At 34.8% G+C, this 19,375-nt stretch overlaps 1 protein-coding gene across 5 annotated transcripts in view; it reads left to right on the top strand.

The window, feature by feature from the left end:
• Positions 1 to 17,896, top strand: part of LOC128218196 (transient receptor potential cation channel subfamily V member 5-like) — a 60,721-nt gene extending 42,825 nt beyond the window's left edge. For 4 of the 5 annotated variants that reach the window (XM_052925787.1, XM_052925785.1, XM_052925784.1 and 1 more), the window contains 5 exons: positions 6,943 to 7,052; positions 7,716 to 7,813; positions 11,405 to 11,566; positions 11,975 to 12,175; positions 12,591 to 17,896. In XM_052925787.1, coding sequence (XP_052781747.1) covers positions 6,943 to 7,052; positions 7,716 to 7,813; positions 11,405 to 11,566; positions 11,975 to 12,175; positions 12,591 to 13,613 — 1,594 coding nt within the window. In that variant the 3' untranslated portion in view covers positions 13,614 to 17,896. Of the gene's footprint in view, positions 1 to 250; positions 361 to 6,942; positions 7,053 to 7,715; positions 7,814 to 11,404; positions 11,567 to 11,974; positions 12,176 to 12,590 lie in introns of all 5 variants that reach the window. The other variant, XM_052925788.1, reaches the window with a different exon arrangement.
• Positions 17,897 to 19,375: the final 1,479 nt, after the last annotated feature.

Here is a 19,375-nt window from a genome sequence, read left to right as displayed (position 1 = left end):
CAAAAAAAATGAAAGATATCTAGTTTTCCAAAAACAAATATTACACCAGATTGATGGCAAAGGGTTAAAGTGCTTTAATGGAATTAGGAGGTCATAGGCTTATTCCCACCAGGGTGTATCATTTTCTTGGTTTCTCATAAAATATACCAGAACTAGTTACACAGGATTCTTAAAGTGGTTAATATCAGCATAGAGCTATCTTCCCCTTCAAGCTTAAATAAATTAGTATAACCTTATGACATTATTACAGAACCAACAGTGGCACAGGACCAATGATTGTGACGATGTACCTGATGATGTCTAAGGACATTGTCCGATTCGGCATCATATATTGTGTATTTATGATGAGCTTTGGTCTAGGTACCTGCCTTGTCACACTTTTTGAGCTCATAAAATAGGCTGACTTTTAGTTATTTATGAGGGAAAGGATGGATCATAACAAAAAATGTTTTCAAAAATGCTATTGTAGCTCACATGGTCATGAGTCATCTATAAAAACTAGGGATGGCAACGAGTAGTAAAATTGGTACTCGAGTACTCCGACAATCTTTCGATCGAGTACTCGGGTACTCGATTACTCGGAAAAAAATGAATTTGTTTTGGGGAAAGACAAGATCGTGTATACATGTATCGCTATGGCGTATATTATGCGTTGGTCGTATTATTGGTCATTTTCATCTTTAAATTAGACTTTCATTATTTACTTTAACAGAAAATTAAATAAAAGGAAAACAAATGCTGTTTCATGCTTTTAATTGTCTTTTTTCATTTCACTTTAATGATTTTACATATAAGAATGCACTGCAAATTAGCTACAATAAAGCTTGAAAGTTAAACCCGGATTGTATTCGAGTGTCTAGATAGTCGAGATTTATAATGAACATCAATCAGAATTACAATAAACATAAATTAATAGCTTACATAAAAATAAAGAACGAATTACTTCATACTGTATTATTGTTGTTTATCTCATTAATATTCATAATTCTTGATTTAAGATATCAACCAATCAATTGTGATAATCATTGCAAAAATGGTTAAAATACGCCCATTAAGAAATCAATGCTCGTAACGGTCGCTACTCGTTCGCTCGTTAGCGTCCATTGTTTGGTGAAAGGACTAATTTTTAAACAATAGAATTGTGTAGGTGAAAGCTCTGCTATCAAAACATCGCTAATTGACATCAGTGCTAATTGGAAATAGGGGCCCTTTGCTGACAGTTTGCAACTCTCAACTAATTTATTAGGGTCAATTATATTAGATTGGATTAGAGGGACCGTAAATTGTCCTCTTGGCAACTAACCAGATCCGTTACTTCGTCTGTTAATCATATTTTGTGATTTTTATGGATTTTTTTCGAGTACTCGAGTAGTGATTTGGTACTCGAGTACTCGAACGTTCGATCGAGTACTCGGGTACTCGTTGCCATCCCTAATAAAAACCTATGATAGCTATGTGTCTTTTTTAGTTCATCAGCCATTATTCTTCAAAATTACGTCTACTTTTGCATTAACCTGTCAAAGAATGGTTTTCAAACAACATGTCTTCCACAAAGTCATGTTACATTGTTCAAGGAATCTCTAAACTAAGGTATACCCTAGGGACAACATGGCTGCCAGAGTCAGGTTACATTGTTCAAGGAATCTCTAGACTAAGGTATACCCCAGGTACAACATGGCTGCAAGAGTCAGGTTCCATTGTTCAAGGAATCTCTAGACTAAGGTATACCCTAGGGACAACATGGCTGCAAGAGTCAGGTTCCATTGTTCAAGGAATCTCTATACTAAGGTATACCATAGGGACAACATGGCTGCAAGAGTCAGGTTCCATTGTTCAAGGAATCTCTATACTAAGGTATACCATAGGGACAACATGGCTGCAAGAGTCAGGTTACATTGTTCAAGGTACCTCTAGACTAAGGTATACCCTAGGTACAACATGGCTGCCATGGTCAGGTTACATTGTTCAAGGTACCTCTAGACTAAGGTATACCCCAGATACAACATGGCTGCCATGGTCAGGTTACATTGTTCAAGGTACCTCTAGACTAAGGTATACCCCAGATACAACATGGCTGCCAGAGTCAGGTTACATTGTTCAAGGAATCTCTAGACTAAGGTATACCCTAGGGACAACATGGCTGCAAGAGTCAGGTTCCATTGTTCAAGGAATCTCTAGACTAAGGTATACCCTAGGGACAACATGGCTGCAAGAGTCAGGTTCCATTGTTCAAGGAATCTCTAGACTAAGGTATACCCTAGGGACAACATGGCTGCCAGAGTCAGGTTACATTGTTCAAGGAATCTCTAGACTAAGGTATACCCCAGGTACAACATGGCTGCCAGAGTCAGGTCACATTGTTCAAGGTACCTCTAGACTAAGGTATACCCTAGGTACAACATGGCTGCAAGAGTCAGGTTACATTGTTCAAGGAATCTCTAGACTAAGGTATACCCTAGGGACAACATGGCTGCCAGAGTCAGGTTACATTGTTCAAGGTACCTCTAGACTAAGGTATACCCTAGGGACAACATGGCTGCCAGAGTCAGGTCACATTGTTCAAGGTACCTCTAGACTAAGGTATACCCTAGGTACAACATGGCTGCAAGAGTCAGGTTACATTGTTCCAAGGAATCTCTAGACTAAGGTATCCCCTAGGTACAATATGGCTGCCAGAGTCAGGTCACATTGTTCAAGGTACCTCTAGACTAAGGTATACCCCAGGGACAACATGGCTGCCAGAGTCAGGTTACATTGTCCAAGGAATCTCTAGACTAAGGTATACCCCAGGGACAACATGGCTGCCAGAGTCAGGTTACATTGTTCAAGGAGTCCCTAGACTAAGGTATACCCCAGGTACAACATGGTCCCCAGAGTTATATTGCATTGTTGAAGGAATCTCTGGACTAAGGTATACCACAGGGACAACAAGAACTGAAGAGTCAAAGAATCTCTAGGCTAAGGATCAACACAGCTGACTGTAATGTGTTTAATGACACTAGCGCCAAAAACAAGAGACACAAAATACAATTCACAACAGACACCAAAGACAATTCACAACAGTCACCAAAGATAATTCACAACAGACACCAAAGACAATTCACAACAGTCACCAAAGACAATACACAACAGACACGAAAGATAATACAAAACAGACACCAAAGACAATTCACAACAGTCACCAAAGACAATACACAACAGACACCAAAGACAATTCACAACATTCGCCAAAGATAATTAACAACAGTCACCAAAGACAATACACAACAGTCACCAAAGACAATTCACAACAGTCACCAAAGACAATTCACAATAGTCACTAAAGACAATTCACAACAGACACCAAAGACAATTCACAACAGTCACCAAAGACAATACACAACAGTCACCAAAGATAATTCACAACTGTCACCAAAGACAATTCACAACAGTCACGTCACTAAAGATAATACACAACAGTCACCAAAGACAATTCACAACAGACACCAAAGACAATTCACAACATTCACCAAAGATAATTAACAACAGCCACCAAAGACAATACACAACAGTCACCAAAGACAATTCACAATAGTCACCAAAGACAATTCACAACAAACACCAAAGAAAATTCACAACAGTCACCAAAGACAATACACAACAGTCACCAAAGATAATTAACAACAGTCACCAAAGACAATTCACAACAGTCACCAAAGACAATTCACAACAGTCACCAAAGACAATTCACAACAGTCACCAAAGATAATTAACAACATTAACCAAAGATAATTAACAACATTTACCAAAGACAATTCACAACAGTCACCAAAGACAATACACAACAGTCACCAAAGACAATTCACAACAGTCACCAAAGACAATTCACAACAGTCACCAAAGACAATACACAACAGTCACCAAAGATAATTAACAACATTTACCAAAGATAATTCACAACAGTCACCAAAGACAATTCACAACAGTCACCAAAGACAATTCACAACAGTCACCAAAGATAATTAACAACATTAACCAAAGATAATTAACAACATTTACCAAAGACAATTTAAAACATTCACCAAAGATAATTCACAACAGTCACCAAAGACAATACACTACATTCAGCAAAGACAATTCACAACATTCACCAAAGATAATACACAACAGTCACCAAAGATAATTCACAACAGTCACCAAAGACAATACACACAGTTTGCATAAAGATTGAAAATTCATTAATAACTATATAGTCAGCCTAAAATAAAGTATGAGCTCAATGTGAACAGTGCTGTGAACTCAAAGATAACAGACACATGTGTGGATTGTAGTTACCCTGGTTTTATTTGAAACATTCACTGGGCACTTAAAGCTGCACTCTCACAGATTTACCATTTTTACAACTTTACAAATTTTATTTTTTGTCTCGGAACGAGCAAATTTTGGTATTAATATCTGCAAACCAATGTTATCAGTTTGCTGACAAAAAATCAGATCGTAGATTTTTATATTTCCGTTTGAAAAGTAGTTTTATGGCTTAAACTGTTACTAACGGTTTAAGAAAAGTGCATAAAGCATAATTTTTTTAATTAAATATAAAAATCTGCGATCTAATTTTTTGTCAGTAGTCTATTATAACTGGTTTCTATGGATTCTCGCAAAAATTGGCACATTCAAAGACAAAAATTAAAAAAAGTTCAATTTGTGAGGGTGCAGCTTTAAGTTTCACCACTAACATTATGTTTTTATATATCTTTAAACTGGGAATATTAGAACATAAATGATATCTAAGTAATACTCATGCACACATGGTTAACATATGTGTCATTATAACGATTATGTCACATCTTTTGGATAAGCATATCGTATGATATTTTTACCAAATCCTTTATTTTACGCTTTTAGTGAGATATACTTTGAAACCAACAGGTGGGCTATATAAAGGTTGCTCCATGATATTTGATTTAAGATGTAAATAGATAATATAATAACATGAAATTGATGTTTTAAAACATTTCTTGTTCCGCGAAAATTCACTGTTCCAGAACAGTTTAAAGTCTTATTGCATTACGCAGAAATATAATTTGTGTGTTACTATAATAAGCTTTATTCATTTCCACAATTACAAATACATAAAAGGGCAAAACTTAATCTTCTCTTTATATAGATACAATATACAACTTCTTCATCTTCATAAGAAAAAAAATGGCGTAAATCAAATGAGAGGGTATATTTAATGCCTTTGATTTTGCACGTACTTTACTAAGCATATTTAGATGCACATTTAAGATATTTCATCCATCCATAAATAAAAGTGTTCAAAAAAAGCTTTTATTGCCTTACCAGACTTATTTACATTTTCTAAAATTGTTGACAGTGATGTACCGGTAAATGGAAATGTAATAATATATTGTTTAAAAAAATTACTTGTACCGCGAAAATTCACTGTTCCAGAACAGTTTAAAGTCCAATTGCGTGACGCTTATGAGCATCTTCATGACTTAAATATAAACTAAATCACTTAAAACTAAGTATGACTTAAAACGTCTAGTTTAATTCAAATGCAGTTAATATTTTAATTAGATTGGTAAAAATCATACCTTTGATATTAATAAAAGTATGCAAAATATATTGTGTAATTTGTTTGAAGTAATTTGGTGATAATGTTCATGTGAAAAGGCCAAATAATTATATTTCACTTTAACTAGAAAATAGAATGTTTGAATTAAACAGTCTACCATTGAAGTAGTCCCCATTTTCAATGTGTTTACATTTTTTGTCGATATCTGTTTTTAATCACTTCTTGCTTACGCCAGTGTTCGGGTCATTCTCATTGATCAATAATGATTTAGCGCTATATTTGTGATGGTTAAATGCCATGAAAATCAAATATTACCTTTCCATCAGCGTTTTCACTCATTTGTTGATGTCAAAATATATAAGCAGATTCATAATCTATTTGTCGATAAAGTCACAGGTTATTACGGACATGGTATTGAAACTACCTACACAGAGTTTGTTCTTCATTTTCAGCTGCTGAAACAGTTTGTACTTTAAAGAAAAGATTATACATTGTATATATTAACAGTCAATATATTTTTTAGCTTATTTACTGGTTCCGTAATGCATCTATATAAATGATTTTTGCCATCAATTTCTTAAGCATCAATTGCATTTCATATTTAAAAAAAATAACAACAAAAAAAGATTTGTCTTAGTAATGATTAAAGATTGTTAGTATGTATGTACGAAAATAAATGGTTTGATATGAAGCAGATTTATTTTGTGTAAGTACATGCCAACAACCTTAAACTCTAACCAGTTTACATAATAATGTGTAAACTACCCACTAAGCTGACCAGCCACTGTTTGTATCTACCAGTTCACCTGATTAAAGTCAATAACGGCTGACTGCTGATTTACTGTAATAAATGTGTTGGCAAATTTGAAGTATACTGCCTTTTCATCAGAACCACTAAGACTCTGATTTAAAGAATTTGTAACATTAAAAGTTTGAATTAGAAAATATTAGAATTGTATCATGCTAACCCTTATGCCAAAAATCGGGATCCGACAACGCTTTATTGGAACAAACCAGTCTCTGGGGAAGTTGTCGAAAATAATAGAAACAGTATGGAATTAAAATGTACCAAATATTTGTTTATCTAAAGGTTAAAAACATGATCTTCCTGAATAAGACTTTCTGATGAACAAACCTAAATTCTTACAATAGTGCTTGGCACCAAAACTTTTAAACATGCCCTTCTATATTTGAGCTAGGCCAGAAACCACTTTCCCAGTTCAGAGCTTGGGTGCTTGTGCTTTTTTCAACCACTGCTACATTAGCCTTTTTAATAAGAATCATGTTGAGAACCTAATAGTGATTTTCCTCTGGCCTACCTAATTGTCCGCTCATGTGTATGTATGTGTGTGTGTGACTAACCTAACCTTGTTTGTTGACAGGAGTGTGAAACTAACGGGCCCATTTGTTACGATGATTTACCGCATGTGTAAGGGTGATCTCCTTCGATTTGGCATCATTTACCTCATATTTCTTATTGGCTTCACTCAAGGTAAGTCGCCTGTGAGAGGTCAAGAATCCTTTAAATTATTTGATTGGTTTATCATTTTAGTGTCCATTCAAATATTTGGCGTTTGAAAAGGATTTTTTGGCTCACAATTTCCCATTCTTTTTAAGAATTCTTTGAACTTTTACAAGGCAACTTAGATTGAACTTAAATTGAAAATAAAAATTGTAGTGTTTTGATTGGCCATTATATTTAGCCGACCAATAGGCTGAATGAAATCACTGAGGCATGTCTAAGGATGTCTTCACTTTATCAAGGATGATAGTACCTCAAAATTGCTTGTTACAATAATTTTATCAGATGCTTGTAAATAACAGAATATTTAACATATTAACAAATTGAGTGCTGTCTAAAATATTCCATTTGCCTTGCTTGCTTTTTTATTTATATGTAGTATATTCCATTATTCCATTATGACCAAGATTCTAGATAACCATACAATAATTGTTCCATTGTAATTTGCTTTATCTATTTCCTCTAGAACATTTTTTTGTGAATTTTGAACTTATTTCAGTGCAACTTTAACTTAAACAATATTCATTTTGAAGACTATTCAAAGTGTCAACAGTTATTGCATAGTGATTCCACTTGACATCCACATAACACAATGCCATGTATTAGTAACTAATTCATATATTGTTGTTGCAGGTTTCTACTTTCTGTTCCGTGATATCAACCAAGACAGCTTCAAGACGCTGCCATCCACCATTATGACCTTGTTCCAGATGACCTTGGGAGAATTTAAGGTGAGGAAAGTTAGGTCGCACTTGCTATATTTTGGGGGGAATGGGTAAAGCAACTCAGTGGGTTTGGGGCAGAATGGGCAATGCCACACAGTGGCTTTATGAGTGTGACAGTTAAAGCCGACACTGAGGTTTTGGGAGGATGGGGACAGACAATGCCACACAGTGGGGTTTTGGGAGGGAGGGGATGGGTAAGGCACCACACTTGTGTTGAGGGAGGGCCACACACTTAGAAGTAAGGAAACGGGCAAGGCCACACACTGGGGTTTGGCACTGAAGGGTAAGATAAAGGTCACACAGTGGAGGTATGGCTTTAAAGCATGTCCATGTTACTTGTGACTAAATTGAATACTTTAAATTGCGCATTGTTGCAAATCACAAGATAGCTACAAGACTGACTAAAAATAAATTCCTAAAACCTTGTTGTGCTGGGTAGTATTTATTCTTCTGTTTTTCATAGAAAAAAAGTTGAGATATTGTTTTAGCTTTTGCGTTGTTGGTGACAGCAGCCTAAGCATTATGGTCGTAGTGCAATAACTTAATCCTTGGTCAAAACTCAAAACCAGTTGTACTATTTGTAATCTAATGAAATGATATTTGTTATATATGTTTTACATTTGTTCTTTGAATTGAGTTAATAATAATACGATTCATTTGAATTTACAACATACATTTTGCAAAATTTGTGCGAGTGGCTTCATGTATTGCATATGCCATTGGAATGTAAGTTAAAACTTTGCATGGTTATAACCAGACTACTAGGCAAATTGTTCATGTTTCCACATACATGTACAATAAAAACAATCTAAAAGTACAAAATGCACTCACTGATAAGATGACAACTGCAGTGAGCCAAATTGTGCACTGAAAACATCTTAACCAGATGAAATGCAATGAAAATTAATGGTATTTAATGTTTATGATCACTTCTGCATATAATATGTCATACTTCACTTACCCGGTAGATATTAAAAACAGATTTGTTCATTGTTGTTCTAATGTATATGTTCTACATGTATGTTTCTGTCTTAATTGTGCGTCACAGCTAAGCAGAGGCGGCAGTAGTCAGGTATTTGTCATGTGACCTTTCTCCTTTCATTTGATTGGTAGATGACTTTTCAGATTAATCATGTGACCACTTTCAAATGTTATGATTGCATTATAATTGTTTTTGTTGAATTAATTAATAAATCGATAGTTTCCTAGTTTGTAAATCATCATCGATTAATTCATTGATTAATTTTGATTTTTTCAAGCTTTTTTAGTTTTTATAAAATCAATTCAGCATATAATTTTACTTTATTATTACACAGATTTTGACAAATTTAAAAAGTGAAGAGGTATATTTTTTAATTTCTTAACATAATTACAGTTATGTTTAAAATATCTGTCTTTTCTGATTACAAGTTTATGAAGAAAATAAATTTCCGTTATGAATACTTGTATTTATTTGATCATAAAAAGAAAAAGTTTGTTCTATATTCAATGGACTTCCTTGTTTTGTCTTAAAATGTTTTGTTATATGTTTTGAGTGCATTATGTGTTTTATTTCATGTTTATTTTCTGTCCTTTTGTTCATACTTTTATAGAGATTGCCTCCCTATAAATGATCTGTAAAGAAAATTCTTGTGAACCAATCAGAACTGACATTGTACATCTTGTACTTAATCTTGATCAGCTGTTTGAATGTATAATTTATACACTTGAGCTATAGTGTTGTCTCAGACAGGGGAGACATTTCGTTTTTGCCCTGTCCGTCAGTCCGCTATCAGTCAGTCAGTGCATACACATGTATGTCACACTTTGTTTCTGTTCAATAACTTGAGAACGCTAAGACCCAGGTACTTCATATTTGGTATGCAAGTTGGTCATGACCAGTAGATGACCCTAGAGATTTTAAGGTGAAGAAATGGTATCCATTATGTAATGTGGATGTCAAGTCAAATGGTTGATCATTTGTGTCAAGGAACTTCATACTTGGAATGCAAGGTGGTCATGGCAGGTAGATGTACCCTATTGATTTTGAGATAATTAGGTCAAAGTCAAGTCACAGTGACTTTTAGGTGAAAAATGTTGGGGTTGACCTCAAGCTGACAAATGGTTTCCACTCAGTAGCTAAAGAATGCTTGCACCCAGGAATATCATACATGGTATGCCCGTTGGTCATGACCAGTAGATAATCCCTATTGATTTTGAGATCAATAGGTCAAAGGTCAAGTTCACAGAGACTTGAGGTGAAAAAACTGTTTTCACTCAATAACTAAAGAATGCTTGCACCCTGGAACTTCATACTTAAAAGCCAGTTGGTCATGACTGGTAGATGTCCCCTATTGATTTTGGGATCAGATGGTCAAAGTTCAAGGTCACAGTGACCTTGAGGGGTAAACAGTTTTCAGTAGTTACTATGGAATATTTGCCCCCAGGAACCTCATATTTGGTATGCCAGTTGGTCATGAATAGTAGATGACCTCTATTTATTTTGGGATCAGTAGGTCAAAGGTCAAGGTCAATAGACCTTGAGGTGAAAAAAATGGTTTCTGCTAAATAACTTTAGAATGCTTGCACCTAGGAACTTCATACTTGGTATGCCAGTTGGTCATGGCTTGTTGATGACCCCTATTTGTTTTGGGATCAATAGGTCAAAGGGCAAGTGCAAGCTATAGGTCTCAGTGATGGTGATGTAAAAAAAATCCTTTCCACTGTATAACTAGAGAATGCTTGCACCCAGGAATATTAAACTTGGGGAGATAGGCTCTTTCTCCAAAAAAAAATATCTAGTTTTTGATTGTTTTTCTCCAATTTAAAATTGATTGCCCTGAGATGAGAGATGATTTGAAGCTGACTTTATTGCAGAACAATCCTACATAGTTGTAACATTCAATGAAGAAGCGTTCTTTTATGGTTATTGACTTTTTTGTTATCTTGCATAAGAGAACATTATTTAATGGCCCATGGTTGAGATATTTTGGTGAATGAGGAAGCTTCAAAAAACAAACTGTATGATTCAATGATTATCATAAAATATGATTGCTTTAAAGTTTTATGTAAAATGTTATCAAAATTTGGTAACATTGCATATCAAGAAAATAAAAAATATAATAAAAAGATATGTTATACTTTTTTAGTTAATGTATTCATCAATCCAACTATCATATTTTATGTTATTTAAAACCTTGTAAATTAATGTAAAATAGTTTTAATTGCATACACTATTTGGTTACAACTGCAAAACATTCTTCAGAGAAGCCTATTTTGTTTGTGGTTTTGTTCGTTAATGCGTAGGAGAATTTTCTCTGAAAGATATTTTTCTCATCGTGTATATGTATGAAAAGATAAATTTAGATTTATTTAATACCTTGAACACATGTTATTGAAATTTCAATATCTTTTCTAGTTTTAACACGAAGGACGCGGTAATAATATGTTAAAGAATTCAACCCGTGATAATTTCTCTTATGAAAAGTTGAGACAGTGTTAATTTTTTTGTTTCTTTTTCTTATTTTGAATTCACCATAATAATCAGAATCCTCTGTTATTCATTTATAATACTGACCATCAAAAACGTGCTATATAGCAAATAATTATGTATTTCAGTACCATGACTTTGACCTGACGCGCTATGCTCTCCTGACAAAGCTGGTGTTTGCCGTGTTCATGATTCTGGTTCCCATCCTCCTGCTCAACATGCTGATTGCCATGATGGGAAACACATACCAGTCTGTTATCATTAAGTCAGAGAAGGAGTGGAGAAAACAGGTGCTTTTTCCTGTACATATTGGACTTGGACTTAGCTATTATAGTACTGTCCAATTAAAGTATTTATCATCTAAGCCTGTCTGTTTTCGGACAGAAAAAAATCAAGTTATTGTCAAAGCTCTTGCCTTCTCAGTGGCAGAGTTGTGAAAAATCTTAAACTTTTAGCCATAAATAACACAAAACCTGTCCAAGATACTCACATTTCACTGACTACTCATGTTACGACAGTTGGTTTGTAAAGCAAGGCCGGTCATTCAGGACAATGTATTAGTTATGCCTCTAGACTATCCAAGAAAAATAGACGTATCAGTGCTAGCTCGGTTATTTTGTTTGACATTTCATCCATTAAAATTGTTTCTGGAAATTTCAACTACCGTACATATATTTTTCTTTTCTTTTTAATTACAGTGGGCAAAAATAGTAGTTGTGTTGGAGCGGGGTTATACCAGGAAGCAGCTACGGAAGTTCCATCAGGAATACTCTATAAAGCTGGCCGGCCCAGCAACTGAGGATGGGAAGGAACGGGAAGAAATACGAGCACTTGTGGTTATCAAATCCTCACCTAAAACTAAGGCCCGGCAGCGCAAGATTGCTGTTGGGAACTGGAAGGTACGTCTTGATATAGCTTAATATTTATCAATTATGAATCCATAAGATAAATATTGTATTTTTTGATTAATTGAATGCTGATCATTTATTTTTTTGCGTGAAACACTGATTAATTTTTAAGCAAGTTAAAAATCCAGTCGGATCAATAATACCATAAATGACTGGTTATAAGACAATAGGGGTTATTAGATGCAGTCAAAAAATCCGTGAAAAACTCAAGAAAAAAACTTTTAATCTATGTTTTGGGTTTAGGATGCATAGATTTTTATTTTTTTTAAATAGTATGCCCGTATTTCTCTTTTTCAGTCTTTGTAAAATATCCATCATTTTCAAACAGCCCTTGATTTTCCTGTGAGAAAAAATATGTGACACAATATTTGCAATCAGCAGCTCAGATTTTGGTATCACCTTTCAGAAACTGGGGCACGAGATCATATTGCAGTTGAAAGAACAGAAAAAGAAGGGCAAATCTGGGCCCCTTAAACTTCAGAAGGTGGCTCGCAAGTCAAAGAAAGATGGTGATTCAGACTCAGAGGATGAGAGAAAATTCTCCAACATCACAGCTCAGCTGGCCTGGGAGAGAGATATTGACCTTGCTAAAGGTCAAGCATTTATGAAGGACACAAATTCCGTGGAAAACCGGAATTCTAAGCAGGCAGGTATAGGTCAGATGGGCAATGGGACGGGTGTACATGACAGAGGTCCTGACGAACATACTCAAATTCCAAATGGAAATGCAAGAACTATTAAAAAATATGTCAAAAGGCCGAATGGCACCCCACGGACAAGCCCTAAATTAACCAAACAATTTTCCACGAATCGTATAACACCCCTTCCTGTGTATGATAACCAAGACGATAGTATGAATGATCTTATATTTGATGTAGAGGATGGAAGGGGTCATAAAACACAATCACAGACAAGTAGGTCCACAATTTCCGATTTATATGGTTCTGTGATGAGTACTAGAAAAAGTGCCGATTTTGTGGACAGTGATTTGATGATTGTGAAAACAAACGACAAGTATGTGAATAGCGTGACTACAGTTAAACCTGGGAATAAACAAGATACGAAACATACTCTGGAAGTGGAAACTTCTCCTGAACGTGTTGGAAGTGCCGAGTCCAATTCAAAATATGATCAGTGGGCCGATGAAATTATTAAGAGTAGTCGAGAACCTTCTCCGAATCCTTCCCCAAGTAAAAGTGATGTTATAAATGGCTCACCTGGCAAATCAGGGAAGCATAAAAGTAAGAAAAAAAAGAAAGAAAAGAGATATTTGACTGGCAAAGAGAGGGATAAAGAAGTTAAATCAAGTAGAGACAGGGAGAGAAGTAAGAGTAGTGAAAGAAAGGAGCACAAAATGAAGGGGAGCAAGACTCCAACGTCAGACGAACTGTTGCTAGGAGACTCAGATGTAAATGAAAGTTCCCTTTGATCTTAGGTGGGGGAAGTAGTTTTTTATGATTGGGTAATAAGGGTGTATAAACTGACCTGAAAGTCAATTTTCAGAATCTTCCAGTTTTTTTATTGTGCATTGTTTGTTATTGAAGTTGGTGATGAAGGGCATTTTGGGGCAGAACATTAAATGCAAGAGGTGTCAAATGCAGTAAAAACATGGGCTTGGTATGGCGATGATCGGATGTTCCCTATGATACTGTAGAATTTTGTAAAAGTATGGCAATTACTTATTGAAAGTGTATAGTGTTGCTGGAATTGTTGGAAAACAGATGAACCTAAAACAGATGCAATATTTTCTTCTGTGTCATGTTATGCATTTTGACTGTATTTTATATAGCAAATTATTTTGAACATGGATTGTTTGTGATCAAACCACGTAGAGATACTCCACAAATATACAGAACAAAATCTCTTGTTGTGCTAGCATTTCATTCATTTTATACATAAAACATTTGACCTGCATATGCTTATATTTATAGGAGGCAAATGTAAGAGAGGTCTTAGTGAATTTGGCAAAGAACATTTAGAACTTTAAAATTTGGTTCCAGCAGACACTTTTGTTTTGAGCATCATGGTATTTCAAATATGGTCGAAACAGAATACTTTCATATTTGTTTAGTTTTGTTATATTATACAGGTTTTTATATATCAAATTTGCCAAAATTTGCTATTGTGATATATGTATTCCAACGCATAATTCATTCCCATGGACTATATTGATCAATACAATGTACAGTTTTTATTGCAAAGTTTATAATGTCTAAAATTTGAGTATGGCTACTCTGTTATCATAAAGTAAGAAAGATAATTCATTATTAATTTACCTGCCTTACAAACATCTCATTTTGGAACTTTTCAACTTTGTATTGGTGTCTGGACATAGCTCATGACATCTGCAATCAATTTTAATGAGTTTTGGAACACACGTTTAACACTTTGGTTTCAATCCGCCAATATTTTGAGGGAGTTAGGGCTCCTTTTCAAAGACATAGTTTACCATTCCTGTGTCCAGACAGGGTGTGGGGGTTTTCGTCACTCCTGTGACAGTCTTGTTGATTTTGCAAATATTTTATTGATGTGATATATTTTACTTCCTATTGTGATATTAGTTGTTTATATACACATGTATTGCAGAGTATTGTTTATGCAATAGTTATTTTCTAAGATAGAGTATCATTTCCATTGTTGTTTAAGGGTAATCTTAAATGGTTGTGTTTTTACTTCTATAACAAACTCTCATCGCCAAAGTTTTGGGTTTTATCTTTGATAAGTTTACAGGGACAGTATTTATAAAACATCTTAATTCAATTCTTAACTTAAGTCAATTTCCTAAATTGAGTTGAATTAAAGTAAATGAATGAAATGCATAAAAGCTTCAAGTATTATAAACAAATGTTATGAAATTAAAGTACTGGTATTTTTGACATTATCAAGAAATTAAGCCCAATGACCAGCGAGGTCTCGAAGTAAGGAAAAGGTCTTACATGTTAGTTAAGAAATGACTTAAGATGGTTTCATTTATACCAACTCTGGTCATGATACAGTTGTGTTTGAAAAAAACACCAGGATTCCAGTTTTGATAAACAAGAACGTTACAATATTTTTAATATTTTTTTTTTATTTTTTTATGTTAATAATCAATAATTTTGGTTTTATTTATCCATGTTACATTATTCTTTTAGATTTTATTTAAATTTTAAATGTTGTGAATGTATTTGATATATTGTTTCTACAAAAATATGTGAGTAGCGTGGTCATTAAAAGTGGAGACATTACAAAAATAATAACAATAACTTGAACATGTCTGCAAAAATATATAAAATATTAATGTTTGGACAAATTTAACAGCCCATTCATCACATCAACATCAATACATTTTGATATATATACATCAGTTCATTTTTTAAATTAGCCGTCCATGACTCTGAACCAAAAGTACATGTAGTATCCGTCCTAAGTTTGTCTTTCGAGTTGCAACCGACCATTAGAAAGAATGATCTATGTTTTGATTCATGGTCAACAAATTGGACAATGGGGTTTCCCCTGGGGGTTCTTCCAAAATACAAAACCACATTCTCTGGTAACATTGTGCCAAGGAGAGTGATTTGTATAATGTTGTGATAACAAGTTTTGCAGTCATTTGTAAATATTTAAGTTTAAACTTAAGGATCATATGTAAATACATGTATTCACATAATGTCATGGTGAACCTTAATGGCTCTATGATTGGTTGCTGCTTCACTTGATTGGTTGTTGCTTCACTCTATTGGTTGTTGCTACACTTGATTGGTTGTTGCTTCACTCGATTGGTTGTTGCTACACTTGATTGGTTGTTGCTTCACTCGATTGGTTGTTGCTACACTCAACTGGTTGTTGCTACACTTGATTGGTTGTTGCTACACTTGATTGGTTGTTGCTTCACTCGATTGGTTGTTGCTACACTTGATTGGCTGTTGCTTCACTGGATTGGTTGTTGCTACACTCGATTTTTTGTTGCTACGATCGATTGGTTTTTGCTTCACTCGATTGGTTTGTTGCTTCACTCAATTGGTTGTTGCTACACTTGATTGGTTTGTTGCTACACTTGATTGGTTGTTGCTACATTCGATTGGTTGTTGCTACACTCAATTGGTTGTTGTTACACTTGATTGGTTTGTTGCTTCACTCAATTGGTTGTTGCTACACTTGATTGGTTTGTTGCTTCACTCAATTGGTTGTTGCTACACTTGATTGGTTGTTGCTTCACTTGATTGGTTGTTGCTTCACTTGATTGGTTGTTGCTTCACTCAATTGGTTGTTGCTACACTTGATTGGTTTGTTGCTTCACTCAATTGGTTGTTGCTACACTTGATTGGTTGTTGCTTCACTTGATTGGTTGTTGCTTCACTTGATTGGTTGTTGCTTCACTCAATTGGTTGTTGCTACACTTGATTGGTTGTTGCTTCACTTGATTGGTTGTTGCTACACTCAATTAGTTGTTGTTACACTTGATTGGTTTGTTGCTTCACTCAATTGGTTGTTGCTACACTTGATTGGTTTGTTGCTTCACTCAATTGGTTGTTGCTACACTCAATTGGTTGTTGCTTCACTTGATTGGTTGTTGCTTCACTCAATTGGTTGTTGCTACACTTGATTGGTTGTTGCTACACTTAAAGAATATAAGTCTGGAGTTATGAAATACAGATTTGTTATTAGCTCACCTGGGTTTTTTTTAAGAAGAACTTACTCATTGTTTTTTTAAACAAAAGTAGTCTTCGTTATTGTGATAACCTTGGTATCATTGCCGGCAGCATCGTCACCATGCAAAAACTTTATCCTTGGGCATAACTTGAAAAACATTCAAGTTATTAAAATGAAACTTTGTACGAAAGTTGCGAGAGGAAATACACACATGAGTATCATAGCCCATAACTCTGGTTGTATAATTATTTGTGAGTGATTTCCCTTCTTTAACTAAAACAAAAAATTACAGAGAGCGTTCACCCTGTGGCTGTTGTATAACTGCCACACAAGTGCCTATTCAGTTAAGGAAATATTTTACATTATTAAGATCAACCTACAACTAGTCAAACAGTTTTCACCAAACTTTTTATGTTTTGTAAAATGTCTCCGATTGTTAAAAGTAAGATGAATTTGTTAAAGGTTTTGATAAATACTGTTGTAGTATTTCTATATTAATGAGTCTCACCCTTGTTAAAGGAGAGAAGATTGCATGTATTTATTATGACAACAGTGAAATATTTGATTCAAGCAGAAATGATGTTTTTAGCTTGTGTATGTATTAACTATCACTCATAATATATTTCACTAACATTTCTTTAGAATATAGGTTAGACCTAAAAAAAAAAAACTTATTTTTTCCTATAACATTTTTGTTCCAACTATCTTAAAGATAATACACGTTGCACATATCTACAAGATGTTAAGTTCTAAATCACACGGTTACTCCTTACAAGTAAAAATACAAAAAATATCAATATAATTGTTTGTTGAGACTGTTGTTTTGATATATTTATTGTTAAATTTACAATCAAACTATTAGTCAATTCTGACAAAATTAAATGTTTTGTTGTTGCAGATCGTTATACGTTTAAATGCATATGAATTGTTTTACATGTATGTAAAAATCATTTTTACAAGTTCATGTTTTTTAACCTGTACATAGAAAGCCTGCCATCTGTCATCTGAATGTCTAGTTCCTGTTAAGCGTCTCTTGTTCTGTATACACAAGACATTGTTGCTATTAAATACGTCAAGTTATGTATGGCCAAGTTATGTATTACCGTTTCCTTCCCCATGAGTGTTCAAGTTTTATACGATGTAACGGGCCATGATGAAAAGCGTATAAAAGAAGTTGTGCACGTTGCAAAAGGTGAACCGCCATGATAGCTCAATGGTAGAGTGTTCGCTTTGGGTGCAGGAGGTTGGGGTTCAAACCCTGACCGTGTCAAACCGAAAGACGTTAAAATATGGAACCTGTAGTTCCCTTGCCTAGCTTTTGGAGGCATATAAAGTGTATAACTGGGAAAATGGTGTTATCAGTATTGGTTCAACCCAGAAAAGTTGTTTTCAGTGAATCAGTGCTTTATTCCGAGCACGTTAAAAAGGTCTCTTCACAAAGAGCTAGGGTATTGCACCCAGATCTCTTGTATCTAACTCTGTTTCTTCAAGTCTTCCAATGCCTGGATTTGACTGCGACTTGCTGAAACTTCTATCTCATTTAAACGCACAATTTAAGTCATGATGGCGTCATGGCGGGGTAAAACTATAATGCCGTCATTGGGCACGGGCAGACCTTTATAATCTCAAATAAACAAACAGCAAAGCGGACACATTTAGAATACCCTTGAAAGCTGAATCAGACGCTAGAGGATTCCAATGCTCAATCTGGTGAAGATCATGTTCCTGTCAGCCAAGAGGTGATGGGCTCAAGTGAAGATCATGTTCCTGTCAGCCAAGAGGTGATGGGCTCAAGTGAAGATCATGTTCCTGTCAGTCAAGAGGTGATGGGCTCAAGCTCCTCGAGATTCAATAGAAATTAATTGTAAGGAACTAGCTTGAGTTTTATGATTCCTACTAATTGCGGGTGCATTTGAAATTTGACAACTTTTACACAAAGGCAAACTCTGAATGAAATTGTGATGTAAAATCCTTGCTGTGTCATCGCTGTATCTCAATATCATAAGCAGAACTAGGATCAAAAAACATTTTTGTAATTTTACGAAAAAGCATCCGGTTGAAAACTTTAATGACAACAGCTATGCGTGTGCCTAAAATATCATAGAAGCCCATTAGTTGTATAATTCAAGGCATTAGCAATATTCTACCTGTGCCAGCCGGATGTTGCTTATGTTAATGAAACACTATTTCTTTGTTAACAGAGGTGCTGACGTCAAAAGGGGAAAAATTTCGTTTTCATAGTTGACAAAATCGTCACAATACAAATATATACAGAATCTATTTGATTAAAAATGGAAGTCCGCTTGCTATTCTGCTGATTAATATATCATTAAGTCGGAACTAGCCCCTACCCTGTTCTACGAAGGCACTATGAAATATGGGCAGACTGACAGTCCCATCTATATCAAGTAAACTGGTAGGTTGGTAGGCGAAACTTTCAATGTATAACTTTACTATTTATTACATTTTAGGATAATCGTAATAAATCACATTCCATCGCTCCACCGATTTTCGAACTTCTCATATTTCATGATGTACATGAAGGAATTTGAAGGTTTT

This window comes from Mya arenaria, chromosome 14, assembly GCF_026914265.1.
Source record: "Mya arenaria isolate MELC-2E11 chromosome 14, ASM2691426v1".
NCBI lineage: Eukaryota > Metazoa > Mollusca > Bivalvia > Myida > Myidae > Mya > Mya arenaria.
Note: the sequence above shows the minus strand (reverse complement) of the source record. Positions and strands in the feature narration are given on the sequence as shown.